This window comes from Salvia miltiorrhiza, chromosome 2, assembly GCF_028751815.1.
Source record: "Salvia miltiorrhiza cultivar Shanhuang (shh) chromosome 2, IMPLAD_Smil_shh, whole genome shotgun sequence".
In the NCBI taxonomy this organism is placed as follows: Eukaryota; Viridiplantae; Streptophyta; class Magnoliopsida; order Lamiales; family Lamiaceae; genus Salvia; species Salvia miltiorrhiza.
In genome coordinates, this window is record NC_080388.1 from 69,211,910 (window position 1) to 69,234,880 (window position 22,971).

A 22,971-nucleotide genomic window follows, 5' to 3' on the forward strand; every position below is an offset into this window, starting at 1 on the left:
ATATCATAGAGCATTCAATATTCTCCCAGAATAGAAAATATAATAATCAGAAATTATACTTTTATCTACAAATAATATTTTTATTAATAACAAATGAAATTACACACATATAACGATATAAAATAGTACTCCCTCCGTCCCAGCTTTTAGTATCCAACTTTTCTTTTTTGGCCGTCCCACATTTTGGTATCCATTTCTATTTTTAGTAAAAGTAAATGGGACCCTTACTTCACTTTAATTATTTTAACTCTCACATAAAATGTGAGACCCTTATTCCACTCACAACACATCAATCACTTTATTAAAACTCGTGCCATTCTCAACTGGATACCAAAAGCCGAGACGGAGGGAGTAATATTTTTCTTATATACAAATGGTAATTCACAGATGGTACTTTTTACAAAAGTAAATGATACTTTTATAAAGATAATCATTTGTTGTTAATAAAAATATCATTTATTATTATTAAAAATATTATTAACATAATATAACATGATCAGGTTGGGTTTACCGTGCGAGTCGCAGATGGGAAATATAGGTCATAAAACAATTGAATGAAAAAAGGCAAACATATATTCTTCATGTACTCTACCATCTCTTCATGTATATGCATCTATAACCCCCGTTTAATATATTCATGTGATCATAATGTACAACAATTAATTCAATGCTAATCTCAAATATTTATGGATCTTTGTCAAAACAAATTGGCGGCTACAAAATACTGCAAGACAATGATAGTATTGAATAAAATTCACAAGTCCACTCCAGACTAACTCCCCAATCTGCGAGCCTTCAACCTCAGAATTCATGTAGCCTTGCTGCGGTGGAGCGTTTTGATCGTCGTTCGACGCCACATTGCAGTTTCCGGATCGAAACTCAGCTCCCATGTAGGCCAGTAGTGCAAATCCTGCTTCAGTGTGAGTACGCGAGGCCTTCCATTCAAGTGAACTGTTCTAACACGAACGAACTCACCGTGCTCTATTTCCTGTAGGATAATTCAGGCTCTAGAATCATGAGTACTAAGAATACTCTATAAGAACTAAACCAAAACCACAGCCTTTTGCTTGAATCACAAAGATGCGAGCTTATCACAAGACATGTTTAGTAGATTGGGTTTAGCCCTCCATAGAGGCAGGAAACATACCTTTGTCACTGCAACAAAGGCATCTAAATCGGGAGTCGGCTTCCCATTTACTTCTACAATCCACTGAAGAGCATATAAACCATACCGATGAACTGGACTTCCATGACACCACCTAAAAAATCAATTGCACCATTAAAGTCTTGACTATCGTCTCAAGTAAGAGCAAATGTCAGATTTCATGCAGATGTTGCGATTTAAGAAAATAATATTTTGTAAATGTTGGCTTAGGGCATAGGGGCTAGGTTGATATGACAGAATGAGGACACATTCTCATGCTTTAATACCCAAATTTGACAAATTCTTGGGAGTAAGGTACACCTACCTACTAAAACCATGAGCTTGTTTTGAGAAGCTTTTACCTTGAGCTAACTCACTTTCAATATGAAATTAGTAACTTGGTTTCATCAATGGAGAGGGGTCAGGGATTTGGCATCGTGTTCATCTGGATGTAGGTGCGTACACCCTAATTAAATCCCATTAGGGTTCATCAATCCCCAATTGGGGTTTATTAATCACTAATTAGGGTTCAATTAGGGCGGATGCACTGGATGTACCAGGGTTGTGCCTCTTTAAAAAAACGCTCACAAAATTAATAGATAGGGACTGTGGTAGTCTTACCTTGCCACATACACGCCATGACCTTCTTCGGGCAGAAATCCAAGGGCTCGTACAGCCGAATGAGGATCCTGGACTATACAACCACACCAATTTATGACACGTGAGGTTCCATTCCCATCTCTCACATCTGTGCCCACCAGCATATCAATTTCACGGCCCTGAAAAACATTATAATAGGATATTTCGCTCATACTGAAGAAAGCATACACATAATAATTTATCTAATATTAATGCAATGATGGTTTACTATAAGAAGAAAAATAATAAATAGAACAAAACATGATAGACATTCTTCACAAGAAAACCTGACGAAAAATTGTTATTTTGAGCTTTCCACCGTTGTCACTACACTGGTCTAGTTCTTGGCAAGCATCTTCAATGTCTCGGAAACATGTAACTGGTTCTTTATTGATTGCCAAAACCATGTCACCCTGTTCTAGTAGATTTTCAGCTTTAGATCCTGCTAAGCAGCCTTTGACCCTCAAAACTTGACGCCTAATAGGGTCTTTCTTCACCAGTGCCTGCAAACAGAGAGACCAAAGTTTGATATAGAAACCTTAAACGCATCAAGCAGTATCTGAAGGAGATAGAAACCTTCTTAATTCTTATATACTCAGGGGGCGTTTACTTTGCATGATTGATAAGATGCATATTGAGTATTTTATCCTCAATAGTAGGATTTCTCCAATCTCACCCCTTCAATGGGATATGAATCAAGCAAAACTAGCACAGATGATAGAAATAATCAAAGGTCTCGTGATATTCCAAAGTTCTAATCCATCCAAGTAAACAAAGCATTAGCCTTACTATTTTTATCAATCAAGGCTAATCCTCAAAAGTAAACGCCCCCTCAAGGTTTGGTATAGGAAAGTTTCATCATATGTATGCATTGTGCATAAAAAATCAAATAGATGGACAAATTGAAATGTATTCTTTCACATTATAACTTGATTCTCATAACAATACCGAGTTAACTTTTTTGATAGATCGCACATTTCTTTTAGCAAATCTGATTATATTTTGAATAAATGTCCTAGAATTGAACATTTTGTATGCAGAAACAAAATACACCACGTTCCTAAATGAAAACATTTAAGTTCAATAATTAAAATTTGTTTGTGTATTTGCAGTTAAAACAGATCTTTTACCCATTCTTTTTACCTTTCCAGTTTCCATTATCAATGACAGAAATAGCAAATTCATTAGTAACTTAATATCACGAGAAGTTAAAACTTGATCATTACATAAATAGTTCTCATGTAAAATCCAATTTATTGCTTATTTCATCCCTCAAAAAATTTGAGGTTTAAGTAGATGGAATTATAAGTCATGCAAGATATAATAATAATAAAATGCATAAAGGACCTAATACCTGGATCCAAGAGTCACTGAGGCCAAAGCTACGAGCTTTCGAGAGCAAAGTGGGATAAAGTTCAACCTCCAGTATTTTAACAAGTGGCATGGGCCTCTTAACTCCATTTATGAGACGAGCATGCTCCTTGGCACCAGATGTTATTTTATCAAGTGTTTGACTTATTGTATAAATTGGAATGCCTCGAACAAATTGATGGTCTTCCGAAGAACTACAACTATATTTGAGCTGGAAGTTTCAAGTGCACACAGCAATTAGAACAAGCTTTCTGCAAGCAGCTCAGATGAACTCAGGCAGCAGAGAAAAAGGTCAAACCTGTGTTGAAAAGCTTCCCCAAATAGCTTGAACCCTTCCAAGATCGTCTGTGAGAACACCAGAAAATGCACTTCCAAAATCTAAACATGAGGAAAGAAGAAGTTTATTTGACCCAATTAGTAGCACACAACAGGAAAAGCCAAACCACAAACATTATATGGACAATAATAAGATTTGACGAGATATTGATTCGCAATCACCTGTATCAAGCTCAATTACTTCCATATTGGTTGCCCTATATCTTGGACAGTCAGCTGAGCCAATATTCAGAGCAGCAGAAGGATTGGTAACAAAAGATTTCCGAGAAGTTGCCTGCAGACTCCTACTCAACCCCACAAGACACACAGAATCTCCACGGCGTAGTGCAGGTTCTACGGAACATGTACAATCAGATATTGTTCAGGTGGGAGGGAAGGAGAAGAGAAAAGTTGGCAATGAAAAGTAGAAGAGGCCAATTGGAGAAGCAATTGAGCAAAAAGGAACATATAAATCATTTTGTGCATGCATTTTATCATATAGAATATTGTTGTTTAGAATACAAAGTTTTCATCATGTTTGCCTCATAACTTCAATATATATATTTTTTCTTGTGTGGCATGCTCGGGTGTGCCTTTATGAGTTTACGGCATTTAACCAAAAAAGAGTGTGGAACAAAGAGCCAGATGATTGAATGCATTCCGCCCAAACACAAGTTAACTGAGGAAAAAAGTGAAAATGACCAGCAGAAGAGTTCTGTAAGAAAAAGAAAATGCCCAGAAGAAGAGTTCTGTAAGAATATGCCAAAGCATTCTACAATAACCAAACTACGGGCACTGGAGGACAGTGTGGCATAGCCACAATCCTCATATGGAAAAAATGCTCAATTGTGAGTGTCAGCTCAGGTTTCCAAGACTCTGGCCTACAAGCTACAGTGTCGAAAGTTTCATATCACTGTTGAACCTTAAGGGAGCGGTTACTTCATATGATTGACAAGATACATGATTGAGTATTTTATCCTCAAGACTAGGATTTCTCCTACTCACATGATTGATAAGATACATGATTGAGTATTTTCATCTTCAAGACTAGGATTTCTCCAGTCTCACCCTTTCAATGGATATGAATCAAGCAAAACTAGCTCAAATGATAGAAATAATTAAGGCCCTCGGGATATCCCAAAGTTACAATCCGTCAGATGGTCAACAAGTGATTAGCCATACTATTCTTATAATCTATCTAGGCTAATCCCCAAAAGTAAACACTCCCTAAGAGAATTTTATCATCCACATTAATGATTCCTGCACCCTAAAGAAAGATGAAAAGGGAAAATTGACCTCCCCACTCATTTAATTTTCAGCATGAACTAATGTTGTTATGTAGGGAACACAATGCCTTGGTATCCCTATCAATTGGTATCCGTCAGACGATTTTTTTTTTATTTTTTTTTTCCGTAGTTCAGTATTGTGCTGAGAAGCTTGGTAATATATCCTTAGACCTATGGATATAGCTTTATATTGTATTTAATAAATCCAATGGTGGGTAGGTTAATGGAAATTTAGAAGATTTGTTACTACCAAGAGGAGTATATTTTGACTGATGATAATACTCAATTAAAGTTAATAAGTACCATAGAAGTTTTGTGTTCCTTCAAACTTAAATTAATCAATACAAGACAGATCAAGCCCTAAAGAACATCAATGGAAGAACTTGAAGTCTTCCTTAGCCAGAAAACAAGTTGATCCCAGAATTGATCTCTTCCCAATGTTATAAAAAGCGTTTGGGGCGACCACCTTGAGGTGCGCCTCAAGGCTCACTTATTTTACATCTATGTGAAATTTACATATAAAATTAAATAGTCCATTCAAAAACTTATACTTTAACCCTGTACTAGCTTATTTTTTATGCAAAGCCAGACCGCCGACCGCAGTCACACCTTCAGACTTCTACGTGTAAGATCAATTTTGGATTGGAATGATGATGAAGATGAGGATGTTGATGAGTTGGATGATTGGGATGTTTGCAATTTTTTATATTTGATGAATTGGTGAATTTGGTGTTTTTGAGATACTTTAAGCTTTTATTTTGATTAATTTAAAACTTATAAAGTCTTAATTTATATTTTTTGTTTGTTATATTTTTTTATATTTTATAATATTTGTCTTCATTTTGAGGCTTACGCCTCGACTGCCTCCGCCTCACCATGGCAAAACGCCTCATGTCCACCTTAAGCTTTTTACGACATTGTCTCTTTGTTTCACATTTCACAAGTATGTCATTTCTAATTTAGATTATTGACACAAAAACAATGATAAAATCTGTTAATTTCTAGATCCTCAAAGTCATTCTATTGGATAGCTTAGCCCACTCCAACTGACGATCCATATATTCTAAGTTGTTTTTATCTAAGTGGTGTTTTTACATGCGTGAAGATAATTGTAGATAGAGTGAGTAGATTCGTTTAGAAAATCATCAAACTTTGGCAGTATATTAATTTTTCCCTTTTCTTGGTTTAGAAAACATTCATGATAAGCAATACCTAACACCAAAAATGTGAATTGGACGTGCCCTGTGAAATGATATTTACTAATAAATGCACAAAGCACGAGCCTCCATGAGAAGTAAGAAACTGTGAGAAATCAAGCAATGAACCAGTAAAAAATACTCCACTAGCTTTTCCAAACTATTCAACCTTCTATCCAGTCTTTTGAACGTTAATTAGGAAACTTTTTCAAGCTCTTATAGCATTGCATTAATTAAACATGAGACTCAATGTCAAGAGCAAAATACGGTGGAAATTATTTGACTAAAAGAGGAACACATCTGGTAGCACAAATTCATGGAACTTACCAGGAAGAAGTTCAGCAGCTCGAACTACCGAAGCACCAGCACCAAGAGCAGAAGGGTCATATGCGACAAGTGCGAAATTGTGCACGGGATGGAGAAAAACAACCTGCGAACAATTACTAGAGTGCTTAACATCACCTGATAACAGACTACATCAAGAATAGATAAAAATATTTACCTCGCCAGGAATTTCAATTGGATAAGCAGCAAAAGACAGCATGACATCAGATACGGACACCGCAACAGTGTTTTTATCAACAGCAACCAATCCCATGGTTTGAGAATGATATATGATAAGACCAGTTCCAAAGAAATGCTGTGAGTGCACACCATCAAGCATACAAGATGATGGCACATGAACCTGACATGATAAAAGCGGAAGTCCCTTTAAGTGACTCAAAACCAGGATTAAAACCAAGCATCACTAAAGGCAACAAAAAGTTTAAGCTTCACTTGTATCAGTAATGCATAGTAAATGTTTGATTAAAGCTTTGCTTCTTCCTCACATCTATAAGGTAATCACTTCCCTTGCCAGAGATATAATGAAGCATATCTCCTTTACTGAGCAAGAAGGTGAAGCAAGTAAACAGCCCAACTACGTCATGGTCTGATTCTTAGCAGGCCCTTATGCATAAGAAATATGACACTATTTACCACTGCAACCCCCAAGCACAAACCCAATATCAGCCTAGCAAAATTCGACATAGGTGGGCACTTAATTGCTTCGCGGGGATTAGCTGCCCCTGTCAATGACAAAATCAACCTTGCTAGGCGCTGCCACCGAGGCCACTTTCCTAATCATTTTTTATCAAACATGACCTTTTCGAAGACCAAATTTTGGAATATTACAATTATCTCTAAAAAAAATATTTGAAAAATTCCATGCACCAAAAGGCAAAAAATAACTTCATTTGGGACACACTTAAAAATACTAATGCTAGTATGATAGTATCTAGGAAACATGAGTCTGCAACAATTCCCTGTTCGACCCAAACATTTTCTGCAATATTGCTCATATTGGGGAAAAAATGCTTCAAAAGTAATGAACACCCCTGGCCTCAGCTTCCCATCCCACTGTCTCTGAATCTCCTATGTACATACCAACTTAGTCCAAGTTTATAAGTTATAACTCCCCCTAGTCATGCAGTCCCTCCAGTTTCAACAGCTAAATAGCCCCACTCCTTATAGTTCCAATAGATATTGTTTCTATTGTGATCAAAAAAGAAAGGGCCAAAAGTAATGTTAAAGCATGGAGAAGTCATTCATGTAAATTATATTACCTCCAGCATAACTAGGGTAGGCTCAATCGCTCGCTCAGCTACTGAAGCATTGGTTGCTGCAGCTGCTGCGCCTTGAAAATCTCTCGGAACTGTCTCAGTTTCTGGTCCAGTCTCCTCCAATCTTACTTCCCGAGATTCATGCAAGGAGCATTCAGGTGATAAAACGCCATCTGCAGAATCATCCTCCACTCTCCTTTTTTTGGTTCCAGCATCAGATTCATCCACAGAATGTGGTCCATCATCAATTTGTTCACAACTAGTTTCCATACTAGCCACACCATCCATCGGTTCTTGGCCAGCGCATTGATGTGCATGTTCCATCGGAGTAACCTCAGCAGAACATGATGAAACCCTATTGTTTGCTAGAGCTTGTTCGGTCGAATTAACACATGATACCAGTGAAGAGTCTAATGGTAACATTGGCTTCACGGTCCACAAACCAGTACTGTCGTTACGAGTGTATATATGAGGAGGGGCATACCATTCATGACGATCAACTGTGACCAGGACAGACTGCAGCCAAATGACATGTATATATGATCATGAGTCCCAGAGAAAATTCACGTGTATACAGACTAAAAAAAAGAAACTTTGAAGGATGAAATAAATCCATGTGCAAGAAAAAAAAAAGCAGCTCATTTGGGATATCTTTGTGAAGCAAAAGGTACTAGTGCCATCTCAAAATTGGTAACACTAAAAGAAACAGTTGACCCTATAAAACCTCTGATTATCCATTGATCACTAATTCACTATGCATAAATGTATCAATAAACCAAACCAGCAACATCAAGTTTATAGCAATGACAGAGAATATGAAAGTAAAGGTCCTAAAAACATAATTAAGCTGGACCTCAATAAAATAAACTAAAGAGGACAAAAAAATCAAACCCATTACACAAAACCAAAAGAATCGTATAGAAACTAATAGAATTAGTCACATAATTGCATGAGAATATCTTAATTTTAAATTTGATGGTCAAGATATTGTTATAGCAGTGGGCTAATGACATTCTGGGGATGGCCTCAAAGAACTCAGCGGAAGCCTTTCGTATCCTTCTAAATGGACATTGACCTCTTTTATTTCCCCCTTTTTTATTGGTTTGACTAATTAGAACACGTGCACCATGGCTACTCAAGCAGACTCCTCTTTTAATTTCCTCATCTCACTTTTCTGTAATTAATGTTGGTCACCACCATAAGTTTCTCCTATTGATTTTCAGTTTCATATATTTTGAGTCACATTTGAATCAATATCATTAATTTTCTTTAAGGATCTCAGCTAGAGATCTTCCACACACACAATTAAACAATCTGAACCCTCCATGCCTGCCACCAGCAATATAAGATATCAAATACAGTTTTTATGGAACAGTGGCTGATTGTATATTTTGGTGATTATGAAGCAAACTTCTAGAGAAAATGTTGGTATCCCATGGACCCGATTCAGGGATACACTAGCCAAGAGAATTCAATTATACTTCGCCACAGCATTGAGTTATTAGTCCACCGTATGGTAGTGATGGTTTACAAGGAGAACAAAGATCAGGCATGATGGAACGAAGAAACTTGATACTACTATATCCAAGGACAAAATACCACTTGATATACCAGGCTGAGAAAACACATATATCTAGTACTTTCATTTCCTTAAGAACTTGATTACACAACATAAGATGCAAACTCCGAAGTGAAACAAGCAAACGTATGTAATCAATCATGGCCATACCTAACAATCACAATTGAAGCATGTTATTTGGTCACTATAAAAAATGCATAATACATCTTTTCCTGAAGGAAACGGAACAGGAATTTTTTTATTTTTTTTGCTGCACCATGAACCAGTGGAAGTTGGAAACAGGCATCATCAGTTGATACATGGAATATGTTTATCTAAGAGACATGATAAGCTACATCCAACAATGTACTTCAGAGGCACCAGGTGTACCTTTCTTCGATGACGATCAGTATAACTGATATACTCCAATGGTACTCTTGCGCCCCTTGACAACTTAGATAGCACAGAAATGAAGTCATCAAGTTTTGTTATATCTTCACCAGCAAACTTCTTAATAATAGCATGGCGTGGAACTCCAGCTCTGAATAGCATGTACCTGCAATGAAATATCTACCATATGATAATAGAAAAGGCTACAGCTATAGGACCATATGAAGTTTCAGTATATGATCATTCAAGTAGGAGAACTGCATTCCAGCCAATGTTATAAACCTGGACCAGATTGGCGGATCCAACTGGTTTAACAGTGAACCACTCTGGAGGCAGGGCCAGTTGTATCTAGAACCACTTAAACTATCATCCTGAATGACTCCATGAACCGACTATTAATTTTGACTTTATTTTTGTAGTATTTTTTTGTTGTTAGAAGTTTCTATAACATGAGAGGTAGTGATTTATCTGGTTCGGCTGCAACATAACTTAAAGCAATAAGAATCTTGGCAAGTGGCATAAGTAACCAATATGCAGAACATGTAGAATAGAATAACATACCCTTGTTCAGCAACATACACAAGACCACACTGGAAACGGAAGTTCCTGGCCTGCACACAAGAGATCAATTAATTAGGAGGTCATTACAACACCCAACTACAAAAGTGTAAAGCAATAAAACATTGAGTATCAAGATCAATCAAAAAGAAATAGGTCCAATAAGTTACTAACCAACTACAGACATGAATATTAAGGGCACATGACATTAGATAGGAGCTGTTACATGCTCTGAAGTTCTGTTGCCTTATCAATTTTCCTCCTCATTCTAAGTTTAACATTTTAACTTTTTTCCCCATCTGCTCCATATGCTTCTCTTATATTGTCTCTTATACCATATTTGATAGAAGATACACAACTTTCTATTCCTAGATGAAAAAAATTCATTTAAATTGATTTACTTAGATACAGTTCTGATAATGATCATAACCTTCATTGTAATTTGCTAGCTTGTCAAAAGATTGAGAAATTATTTAAAATCGCATCTAAAGCAAAACTCCATATATGCCTGAAGTAGCAAAGGAAAGGGTATTGCTAACTAAGGTCTGCACATGCCCGAACTTTCCAAACCTTTTGTGATCGAGTGTGATAAGTCTGCCTGCGGCATCGGAACGGCGCTCATGCAAGACTGACAACCGATACCATACTTCAGCAAGAGTTTATCTCAGCCGCTGCTATCTAAATCAGCGTATGAGAAGGAAGTTTGGTGCTTGTCCTCGCAGTCCAGCACTGGTGTCCTTACTTGATGGGATGATGTTTTGTGGTTCCTAACTTCCTATTGATCAACGCAGCTTAAAACACCCGTTGGCCCATGGCACAACAGAATTGGGCTGCCAAGTTCTTGGGTTTCACTTTCGAGAATGTCTACAAGGAGAGGCGGACTAATAAGACAGCAGACGCTTTCTCGGTGAGAAGCTTGAGTTAGGAGCAGTGTCGGTGCCATGGTGGATAGACTGGCAGGCCCTTAAAGGAGCAGTGAAGGCCGACCAGGACTGTCTCGGATTATCACGGCATTGGAGAACGGGCAACTAAGGCCGAAGCACTACATTGTGCATGAGACACTTTTCTATAAGGGACGAATTGTTCTTCCACTTGACTCCCCATGGGCGAGCCATTGTTAGCTGAGTTCCATGCGACTCCTAAGGGCGGACATTCAAGAGCTTTTTGAACCTATCATAGGTTGGTAGCAACTATTTATTGGCCGAGAATGATGAAGGTATGTCGTCGCATGCGATGTGTGCCAAAGAAATAAATATTAAGCAAAGACTCCAGCCGAGATGCTCAACCCATTGCCCAATCTTAGTAAAGTCTGGGATGACATTAGTATGGATTTTATTACTGGATTGCTGCGCTCTGGGGAATTTGATTGCATCCTCGTGGCGGTGGATCAATTCTCAAAATATTGTCATTTCTTAGGCTTGAAGCATCTGTTCACAGCAAGGTTAGTGGATGATTTGATCGCAAAGGAGGTTGTACGGCAGCATGGGATGCCGACATCCTTAGTGTCTAACCGTGACCCAATTTTCTTGAATGCCTTCTGGAGCGAATTATTGCACGGCGCTGCACATGAGTTGCTTATCATACTGACACATTGGAGTTTATTGTTGGTGATAAGGTTTATCTCAAGTTCTATCTATATCGACATGAGAGTTTATATTCGGCTACTTGTGCCAAGCTAGCCCAACATTTTTTTGGGCCATTCAAGGTGGTTGTTCGAATTGGCTCATCAGCTTATCAAGTTGCAGGACAATTCAAAGGTGCATCATGTTTTTCATGTTTCTCTATTAAAGCCAACAGTTGGAACAGAGCCTATTTTTCCTACTCTTCTAGATAAACTGCTAGCAGTTGAGCTCCCATTTGTTCCGGGCGTGGTGTTGGAGCATCATTCTATTGTTCGTGATGGAGTTTCGGAGGCGCAGATGCTCATTCAGTGGTTTGGGTTTAGGGGTCGAGGAGAGTAGCTGGGTAGATGTAGAAGATATGCAGGGGTGATTTCCCGACTTCAGCCTTGCTGTTACGTCGCTGGGAGCAATTGATGGAGCATCGCCAATTTAAGAAAGGTGTATACCCAGCGCCAATTTAAGAAGACAACGGCAGCGTAGCAGCGTGAAGAATTTCTGTTGATTATTTAATTATTTTATTATTTTATTATTTCATTATTGGGTTGTACATCTTTATGCCGTATAGATGGGCCTTAGTAGGAACTAGTATTTTTTTAAAGAGGATCAATAATGGTTCCCCATTTCCCTTTATGGTGATTCGAACCCCCGACCTATTGGTTGGAAGGAAAGTGTCTTACCAACTTAGCTGCACTTCGTTGTCAGTTTCTTTCTTTTACCAACTTGGTTGCACTTCGTTGTCAGTTTCTTTCTTTTCGCTATACCGTCTTCACTCTATCATTCTGCACATTGTGGTTCGAAACACTCTTCACTAGGCCAAATCGTAGACCAATTTAGCTCCTTTGTATCTTTTAGAAAGGTAAAAGTGTCAAATACTTCTGTTCTATATGCAGTATACAAATAAGGGGGCGTTTACTTTGAATAATAGTATTGATCGATAAGTCATAGGATTGAGTATTTGAAGGATAAGATGGTCAAACAAGTTCGAAATTAAGCAAGCCATCAGAGTAAATTGTGGATTAGCTTGGATTACTTTTATCAATCAATCCGATCACTCAAAGTAAACGCCCCCCTAAAGTACAGCAACCAAGATTACAAGGGTCAACTAAAAAGCACCGCCTACATACAATGTGAGAGTTATCTCCATCTTGCAAGCATGAGTAGCATTGAATAGGTTTTCTTTTGAACATAATATTCCTAAGGTACATTTTTTTTCCATCAAGAAGTTTACTTTGTTCTATTATAACATTGAAAAGCCAAAACCAAATATTCGAACAAACTGAAAAATCATTGGTGTGTGAAGCATTAACCAACGACTCATCCAGATTACTTCCCCAATGAATAAACTTCTTTAACTGGGGAATTTAAACAGTATCAGCAAAATGCATGGCCTTCATAGCATAAGATTTGGTGTCAAAGCAAGAAAAAGTAACCATGAGTATAAAGTTAGTAGCCAACCTGTTGATAAGAGAGAGGGTGTATGATTGCACCACTCACTTCAAGAAAGTAGTCAGGTGTGACCGAGTGCAAATCCTGAACCTGAAATTCAAGGAAATATGAAAAATTGCAACAGTGCCAACATTGGTCTTGTAACTAAACATTTCATGGTGTATTTCTCAGACAAAATCAAGATGAAGATCCGAGCCTCAAAAGTATTCATCAGTCCTACAACAAAATGATACATGACACATACAAGAAACAAGAATATGTCATCAAAAGTTAGGTACTCGCAAACATTCTATAACATATGGAGATCTATTGCATTAAGGCCAAATTTAGAAATTCAAGACAGTATTCTATCAAAAATAATATTGACAAAATTACTGCTTGAACAAAATCTTATTTAGAGGATATAGTGGGTTAATACTACATAAAAACTAAAATAATCCGAGGAGACTAATAAAAGGGAAAAGGAAAAAGAATAGTTAAGTCAGCTAACTAAAAAAGGAGAAATTTATATTCTTACCGTCAAGTCTACAGTCAAAGGTTTGCCACCCCTTTCAATCTGGAGTTCAATTTTATTGTTGACATTGTCATCAAGCAATGTCTCCATCTTCAGAAACTGGGTACTCACCTGTATCAAGGTTCTAAAATTAACTCATTGAAAAGGTAACCAGTCATTTTTAAAAATTGGGCAAAATCATCTGTTCCATCTCTAACTTTTTTACACAAGGTTGTAAATTGGCCAAGAAATACAGGAGTAGTAAAGCCCTATCAAAGAAAAATTAGCATGTATCCTATTTCTGGCTTTTAACAGAGAATCTGAAGAAATAGTTTCTGATCTTTCCTCAAACATTATGACTCTATTCAAATTCTTTTGGATTTAAAATTTAAAACTGTACACACTGTTTGTGATATCACTTTTTCTAAACACTAATCAAATATCGCTGAAGGACATAAGTTCATGCATTATACGACAAATATATCACATAATCAGATTTCTATAGATGTGGAAGAAGAAAGGAAATTCAATATGTCAAAAGTAATATTTGAACCATTTGTCCCACTAAACAAAAATGGCTACCAGGAAATACTACTTGGATGTGATTAAGGATAGCATGTTATTAAAATACTTGAAGTATAAATTGATTAATCTTCATATTTACTTCATCTAATTTAAAATGAAACACGAGACATATTTCCTAGCATTTGCTTGACCAAATATATTCCAATCACTATATTTCATGGATGAAACATAACTTAAGCAAGCATGTGAAAACTCGTAAAAGATTCATCAATTCCTAAGTTCAACGCCCTATTCATCCCTCTCGTTTTCAGAACCTTACAGAGATTACCAACTACCAGTATCCCAGACGCCAGATCTCATATATAAACAAAATAAAGAAGCAAGACTAGTAGTTCATCAAATCTCTCCTTCATCACTACAATTCCCCACATATGATCAAATAAATCACAAGCGAACATGTAAAAAGATGCAATGTATACATCTTCATTAACTATAAGAACAAAATACCTCCCCATTCAATCGAATCAACACATCACCTGGCTCCAAATGCTTATGGGCTGGACCACCTGGCACCTATAACAAGCACCATAGTGTGGCTGAATTCTTATGATACCAACAGAAGAGACAATACTAATTTCTTCTGGCATAGCTGTCGAAATTAATTGAAAAAGGCAAATTATTGGGTGCGACCGGTCGCATAGTATGCGACCAGTTTGAAAGTTTACATTTCTTCATAAGTTTGAAGTTTACATTTCTTCATAATAATGTTTACTTTTATTCATAAGAATTTTTACTTTTAGTTATTTTCACTCATTAATACTTATATTCTTAACTATTTGGTCAAGTAATCATTGTCGTAACAAAAAGTAATTATTGTTACAATGAAATGTAATATTTCTAAAGTATTACATTTATTCACGATAAATGTTACTTTTATTCATTAGAACTTGTACTACTACATAAGTATACATTTGTGCGAACAAATGTATATCTTATGCTCATTAAAAGTAACCGGTCGCATAGTATGCGGCCGGTTGCATGCAAGACCAACTCATTGAAAAAAACACGAAGAAGCTGAAGCAATGAGAAAAGTTCACTCACCACCGAGTCAACCACAAGCATCCCAGTTTCACCAGGAGGAGAAGCAAGCCGCACTAACTGAAATATAAAAACAAATATATTAAAAGGTGTGGATTAGTCATTCAGGCTACGACAGTGAATGGTAAAAACAAAGAAGAAGGAAGGCAAAGAAACCTGTTCAGTTTCACTTCCAAGGCCAAGCCTACGCGTCTCATCAAATCCTTTGTGAAGAAATGTAGCCTTTATCATGTAAAAATCAAGCAAAATGCATAAAGACATCAGAATATGAAGAACCCAGAGGTGAAATTTATATTTTAAAAGGAAATTGATACAAGTAAAATACGTTCCAGACAAATAAAATGGGACTTATTCTTTATAAGAAACAAAAGCTTTTCATTACAGGGACAAAAAATTAACTCCCCACACACCTCAAAAAAAAACAAAAAGATAAGTCATAAACAGCTATGCGTCCAATCTTTAACAAAATTGTATCAAATAAGCGCACTCTTTATAGTTTATACTTTTGAATCCATGAAGCAACCCCAAAATAAGTTTTGTCCTCCATAGCGTCAAAAACTCATTTATTACTTCCAACCAATGGAACAGCACACGACGGGCACAATGTCTCTAAGAAACCTTGCCCTATTCCCAGTGAACCATGTCCATCATAAATCAAATCAACCATACATAGGTCTCAAGAAAAATATGCTCCTGGGTATCAAATCTTTGACTGCACAGCACACACCAACTAGGTGAGGGAAAGAAACGAGAGTTGTTCACTGCATCACATCACAAGCTTTTCCCCATCCTTAAAGGCCACTCACCCAGCTCACAACCTACTTCATGTGACTAGTCGCTGATCCTATTCTCATCGAAGTTAACAGCGAAATGCAACAAAACAAGTCAAAGATTTTGTCTAACAGAAACGATAAGACCCAGCAAGTAGAATGGAACTTCATAACACATCCAGTAACTGTAAAATCATGTGACAGGTCCACAGGTTCTAGCCAGGGTTCTATCAACATTTTAACTTTTAGTTAAATCTCTGGAGAAAATGGAAATATAGAAATAAACCATTTTGAAAATATAAAAGTGATACTTTGATGAAACTCCAGCACTCTGAAGATACTGCTTAAAAGGCACTATCAATTTTGTTACACACCATGTACAATTGTCTTCTCAGCGAGAATTTGAATAAGAATGGCACATGACATGAACAAACCAGGAACAAAACTGAAAACCCAAGATAAAACCATTTTCAAATATCCAACAAACCTGCAGCGTACCACGGGGAATGGTGACAGCCTCCCATGTGTTGCTAATGGATCCTCTGCCTCTTTGCAAGAATCCTAAGGCTCTCACAACCTGTAGTCCAAATCATTTTAGCTCTGAATTGAACAATACAATACGTGTATTTATAGAATAAGCAGCTAGTCTTATTAGTTAGATGACAATTTCAAATATTCACCATAAATTTTTAAACTTGGGAGATATATCCTAAACTAATTCACTAGATTGAAAAGTTGCCAGATATTAGGAGACACGCTCAAGTTTGGGCATGTTGAAAATCAGGCCTTCATACAAAGATTAACAAGAGTCATGGTAAAATCATTAGTATAAGAGAACACCAAATATAAAGAAATACAGATACTTAATATCAAAAGATATATTCGCTCAGTAAAGCTGCATCTCTTTGAGTTTACAATTAAAGATAGTGTCAACATAAAACTAGAAGGAATATAAAGGACAACAGGGTCTCAACACTCTGGAAGTAGGGTTTCAAATTGACCAAGTAAAACTGCTTCTATCAACAAAATGTAGCTAAGAAAGAAATGGTGAGATGAAAGCAGTTCAACGAAAAGCTTTCTTTCTATGGAGCTAGACAAATAAATGAGAAAACATCAAAACCTGTACCTAGTTTCTTGCAAAATTGACCTTAGTCATTTGATTTATCATCTAAATACCGAGGAACTAAGAGTCCAAGTGCATATAAATCAATACGGCTGCCATTTCTAATAGCCAATTTTGATTTATTTTATTTATTTTAATTATTATTTAATGAAAATTTGACTAGTGTACAGAGAAGATGCATCTAGATGTAGTGTACAGAGAAGATGCATACAAAGTACAGGATCTAGGAGCAAAAATTACTAATAAAATGAGGTTCAAACACCAAAAAAAAAAAAAATGAAAAACAAAAAGTAACTGAAAGTTTCAAGAAGGTTGTTTATATGAGCTAACAAGTATCTTACTCTTTCCAAAGGTAAGAAAAATGCTGAAGCACTGGATGTCTTGCTCCCAGCATTCAAGGCAACTGCTCTACCTTGCCAGTCAATTACAGGAGAGCCACTTGAACCACCTTTCGTCCCAGAAGCTGCCTGTGCGAGGCGGGTAAAAGAGAAAACGCTCAATTGAGAATTAGGATACCACAAAAACATGATGATCAAGAATCATCCACACCAAGGCACTAGTCATGGCTCTTAAAAGAGAACCAGATTTTTTATGTTAATACAGCCCTCATTCAGATATTTCAGTTATTGCATATATGAACCTAGAAATTTTTATTACTCGTAAAATTTTATTTTACAAAGGGTTGATAAATCACTAAGAAGGAACATAACTGACTAGCTAAAGAGCAGTACTCCATCTCCCAACGATAGGAAAACTTAAATGCTTTAAAACAGTTGTGGTTTGACGCCCATCAACAACTCCAATTGTAATCCTCTCCTAGACTCCTCCATGTTTTCAAAAATTCTTGTTTCTTTCCTTTATAACCATACCAACCAACACAGTAGGGACTGCAACTTCCCCTTTTCAGGTGTCTCCTAAAATTATAAGGTTCGACAAGAATGCATCATCATTCATCAACTGATTCAAGCGTAACATTTAGGAAACCTAGTATGTTAATCATAGTCTTCCACATATTGAGAGAGAAAGGACATTGATGAAACAAGTGATATGCATCCTCAGACTCATGCCTAGATAACACACCAATTTGGGGACATGACATTCTATCAACGATAAAAACTGAACTGTCTCAGCACAGGTGCACTCCAAACCATTCTGGACAAGGAAGGGGGGATGATAATCCAAGAGCATAAAGACATAAAGAAGGATTAGCAACAAAACACTCGGATTAATTCAACTCCAAACTCATAGAATGGTCTGTGTTTTGAGCCAGTCCAACAATTCCCAACTGCCATAAAAATAATGAACACATGTTCTACAAATGAAATGGAAATCCCATGAGATAGAAGAATCAAAAAGAAGATCAGGGTTGAGGATAACAAAGGAAGCAATTGATTCACTGTGCAAGCAAGGTAAAATTATAAAAGGATGGACATGAACCACAAAAAGGATAGTCCCAAACCCGAATGTCCTCCCAAAATCTTACCTTGTTTCCTCCCCTTACCAGGACTTCTGTTGAATGAGAGAAATCCAAGTAGACTCTGCAGATGAACTCAGACAGACTTCGGAGAGGGGTTTTGATTGAAAACCCCACACCCCAATTATTATCTACCAAATCATATTTCAGTTTAACAACTTCATACCAGTAAGAATCGCTTTAAAAATGAAAATGCCACCTCCATTTAGCCAACAAAGCCTTGTTTTTCAAAAATATATAATGAACACCCAATCCGCCACGATCTTTAGTACAACAAACCATTTCCCATGAGAATAACTGGGAATAACTGTCTTCATCTGAGCTGTCCCATACAAAATCTTTCATGATCTTCGTCAAGAAACCAGCCACTCTTATGGGGAAAGTGGTAGATATTACATAGGGATAGCGCTCAAAACCAACTAATTAGCATCAAGCTACCACCTCTACGGAGAGAGGCTTTCTTTCAACCTCCCATTTCGAAATTCTGAAGGGGGGATTATTACCTAGCAATACTGTTCTTAATGGGCCATTGCCCAGCATATCTCATATATTAGAAAGGCTCTGTAAAACTATAACTTATTCCGCCGAATTGAAGCCTAATAAGATGCTTATATCCATATAAACTACATCCTACATGCAGCAGAAAGTTTCCACGATCTCGGTAAACCACCATATATCTGATTCTTTATCTCAAAGAAAACTGCAAATGTGATAATACAACTCCGTCTTTACCCACAACCAAATCATGCAATGTAAAGCCTTTTTGCTCAATCGGTAAGCCTGCTCAAGGTTTCCACCACCAAATTTAAAAGAAAAGGAGACAGGTCATCTCCTTGCCTCAAACCTCTGGAGGCCCGAAATTTCCTTCTAAGTTTCCCCTCAATGATTATCGAGAAACTTACTGAATTCAGACATCCTCGAATCAACATCCCCGGATCGTCCATCTATCACTGAAGCTTTTCTTACTCTTCACAAAGTCCAAAAAGCCCCAATCGACATGAGTATATGCTTTAGAGAAAGTAGTACTGAAGAAAAGACCCCCTCACCTTGAAGTCTATATTATTCACCACCTCATTAGCAAGGAGAGTGGAATTTGTGTTTTGACTCTGTTCATCTGTTGTATGCTTAATGTCCTATTTTACCTCCTTCCTTTGCTTAAGTGTTTTTCTTTCGTAATACATCAAGACAACCTACCCAAGTGATTGTTTGGTACAAAGATGAGAACACTTCGAACAGAGCTAAGGCTTATAATTATACAGAGAATTCTACAGGCTGAAAATATGGAAACAGCTCATCTCCGCTCTCCCCTCTTCTTTCTCATACTGCTCGGTCCAAAATACATGCCTCAATTTTGGATCTATTTTTGTTTGGGCCAGGGTGTTGTTAGACTGGCTGATTTGTAGCCATTCTGTTTCTGTATAGCAGAGAAGAAAGCAGATAAATGCGACAAGAACTAGAACTACCAGCCATCTCTTCTTATATTTCTTGAAGCTTGGTACAAAGTCTCAGTAATGAGTAAACACACTTGAAAAACCAAGGATATATTATAAAGATACAGTTTCAGCCATTAAACTGGTAATCCAATTTTGTAAGTAATTTAGGTGCTATATTAAGCTTAATGCTTTTGAATCTGCCGAACAGGAGAAACTAGTTTGGCATAATAAGTTCTAAATATCAGGAGATAAATACATCAAGAGAGCAACATGAAATATCAAAGATCACATGCTTCAAGTACCCAGAGACAATAAGCTGTAGCAGTTAATTAAAGAAACTCCAAGTAACCACACAGTATTGATCATTCTACACTGAAAAACATATAATCAGTAAGCTTACTTGCATGTAGAAAGTATTGAAGTCATTGTAGCCATCCCTGCATACATGGTAATTGCACCATCAATATCATATAGAAAATGGACCAATCTACTTTAGATTGTATGGTTCACCTAGCTGGGATTCCTAGCCCCATTTACCTTTTTTTAATCAGTCTAATCAATCAAAGTTATTTTTTCTTATCACAAAAGGAAAAAAAATCCTGCTGAAGGTATGAAAAATTGCTGAATTTCCATTCACACCCTATTGATAAAATAGATTCTCAAATATGTAAAATCAATAAAAATGTCCAAATAAACTTGTGTAAAACTGCTGTGCAAATCAGAATTACAGGAGTTTTCCCTCCACACCCAATTAATAACAATCAATCCTCAAGTGAACAGTAATAAAACAAGAGGGCAGATTATCAAACTGTGAGCAACGAACATACTTTTTATAGTGTGGAGCATCTCTATCCAAACGAGCAAGAGTTCCTGCCAAAATAGAGACCTGCAAATTCACAAAAAGGAAGAAAAATATTCCTAACCCAAAATCAATGCCTTTCTGGAAGACTACACAACAAGACTATGTGGAAAACAACAAAATGGAAGCTGGTGTTGTAAGTTCAAAAAATACATATGTAGAAATCATTATGTCTATATCATAGCAAAATGGCAGTTTGAGACAAGTACCACAGAGTTAGACCTACCATAACCAGTACACATTAGAAAGTAGAAGAGACAGATTAAATCCAATTGTCAGTATCTGGTACTACGACCTTCCCTATCTTCTTCGTTAGAAATGGTACTAGTAAGTAGCAAACCATGAAGTATATACCTTTTCACCACTATCATTTCCGACCACCCGAATTTCAAGCCCCACACATGCAGCCTCAGGAGCAAGAGGGATCTCATCATAGCTAAGGAATTGTATAGCAGAAGGGTCGTAAAGGAAGAAGCCGAAATCATGAACCTGGAGGCACAGAGAGTCAATTCATACATTAGAATTTGAACTCAACTTCCATCTCTAGAGCTACAGAAAAAGTAACAAAATAAAACTATAGCATGGCAAAAAGATATCTAGAAGTTCAAGGAGCATATTACTTATGCTGAGCAACCAATTGAATTTGTGTTAGACCATTTAACAACAATGCTCGTACATATCATAGGCCCCACTAGTCATTCAAATCAGCTAAAATCCCAAGTACGAAAATTCATTTGGAATGCTTGTGAAACACTATCCAGCACTAACCAGTTTGTAATGATCAGCTGCAGCTATGGTCTAAAGGTTACGGTTGTACAGTTTTCCATAGAATATCCATCACATAGTCCTATATCAAACTCCAGTACAAAGCGATGAAATCAGAAGAAACTCTGTTGCCTCTGTAGCGAACTCATGCATCCAATTTGTAGGTTAACATACCAATACGAGGCTTGTTTACATCAAGAACAGAATACATCCTTCCAATAATTAAGATGCCCAGCAACAATTACTATTGTTACACCCCAACAAAATGAACTACTACCATCATGAACTTACAGGGTCTCTATATATCGGATACACTGGAATTTCTTCACGGTTCACAAACATAGCTTCCGCCACAACGGGACCTATAACAAGAAACACAGACATTAATGAAAACCAGCATCAGGAAACTGGGAAGTTCCATAAAAGATCATTTCTTAAGAAACCTGGCTTGACAACGTGGCGGTTCGTAAGAATAATTCCACGGGACTTGTCGACGACGAAGCCGGTGGCGTATGACGCACCGGCGGACTCAGTGTCGAAGGCGCGGCAGGCAGTTGTGCGGAGGACGACGACGGCGGGAACCACCTTGTTGAGTGCCTTCCGCCAGTCCTCTGCGGTGGCGAGATTCTCCTTGAAGGGCGGGTCAATCTCCATGGAGAGATCCTCCTTCATGCTCGCCTCCATCCCCGCCAACGCCGCCTCCGATCCCAACCTCTCCATTTCTTAGTTTCCTATACCAACACAGAAACTCTACCTTATTACAATTGATCTCTCTCCCCCCCTCTCTCTCTCTCTGAGTTTGCGAAACAATTAGGTTGGAGGAAATCCGAACAAGGATATTCCGGCGACTCTGTCGGCGGATTCTGTTGATTTATTGCTCGCTTTTTACTTTTTAGGATCGGAAATCTGCTTGCTTTCTCATTTTCAGCTTTTAGCTCTTTATTTATTTATTTTCACCCTCTCCAATAATTTCGAGCTTTTAACTTAATCCTTTTCTTGCTCAAAAAAAAAAAAAAAAAAATCCTTAATCCCCTTCTCCCTGTCACATATGCCATTTTTTAGTCATATACTAACTCAATCTCCTAAAATTATGCAGAAAATCTTTTAAGTATATTAATTTGATTATGAGTAATAAGCATGGATATAACTTACAGAAATAAAATTATTCAATTATATGTGAAATAATGTTTAAAAATAGAAAATAGATATATTTGAAAAATATATCAATAAAATACATAATTTTAGAAAACGGATGAAATAGTCACATTATTGGTGACTCACTTTTCATTTTAGACTATCTTATTA

General features: G+C 37.1%; 1 protein-coding gene across 3 annotated transcripts; it reads right to left on the reverse strand.

Moving 5' to 3' along the window:
* Window positions 1-555: 555 nt before the first annotated feature.
* On the reverse strand, window positions 556-22,620 carry LOC131008666 (protease Do-like 7). Of its 3 annotated transcripts, none has more exons than XM_057935629.1 (24): window positions 22,110-22,620; window positions 21,958-22,028; window positions 21,256-21,390; window positions 20,870-20,928; window positions 20,443-20,479; window positions 17,477-17,602; window positions 16,500-16,589; window positions 15,399-15,464; window positions 15,246-15,302; window positions 14,652-14,717; window positions 13,644-13,751; window positions 13,136-13,216; window positions 10,062-10,111; window positions 9,501-9,666; window positions 7,556-8,068; window positions 6,454-6,636; window positions 6,279-6,381; window positions 3,653-3,823; window positions 3,453-3,532; window positions 3,138-3,365; window positions 2,071-2,286; window positions 1,766-1,923; window positions 1,148-1,259; window positions 556-988 (listed from the first exon to the last, which is right to left on the reverse strand). In XM_057935629.1, the coding sequence occupies exons 1-24, from the start codon at window positions 22,384-22,386 to the stop codon at window positions 809-811; spliced, it is 3,333 nt and encodes a 1,110-aa protein (XP_057791612.1). In that variant the 5' UTR covers window positions 22,387-22,620; the 3' UTR covers window positions 556-808. The 3 variants fall into 3 exon arrangements, with proteins under 3 accessions (XP_057791612.1, XP_057791614.1, XP_057791613.1); XM_057935631.1 differs by lacking the exon at window positions 22,110-22,620 and adding an exon at window positions 21,670-21,748 and having other exon boundaries at window positions 20,870-20,912; window positions 21,958-21,973; XM_057935630.1 differs by lacking the exon at window positions 22,110-22,620 and adding an exon at window positions 21,670-21,748 and having other exon boundaries at window positions 21,958-21,973.
* Between the last annotated feature and the right edge of the window lie 351 nt (window positions 22,621-22,971).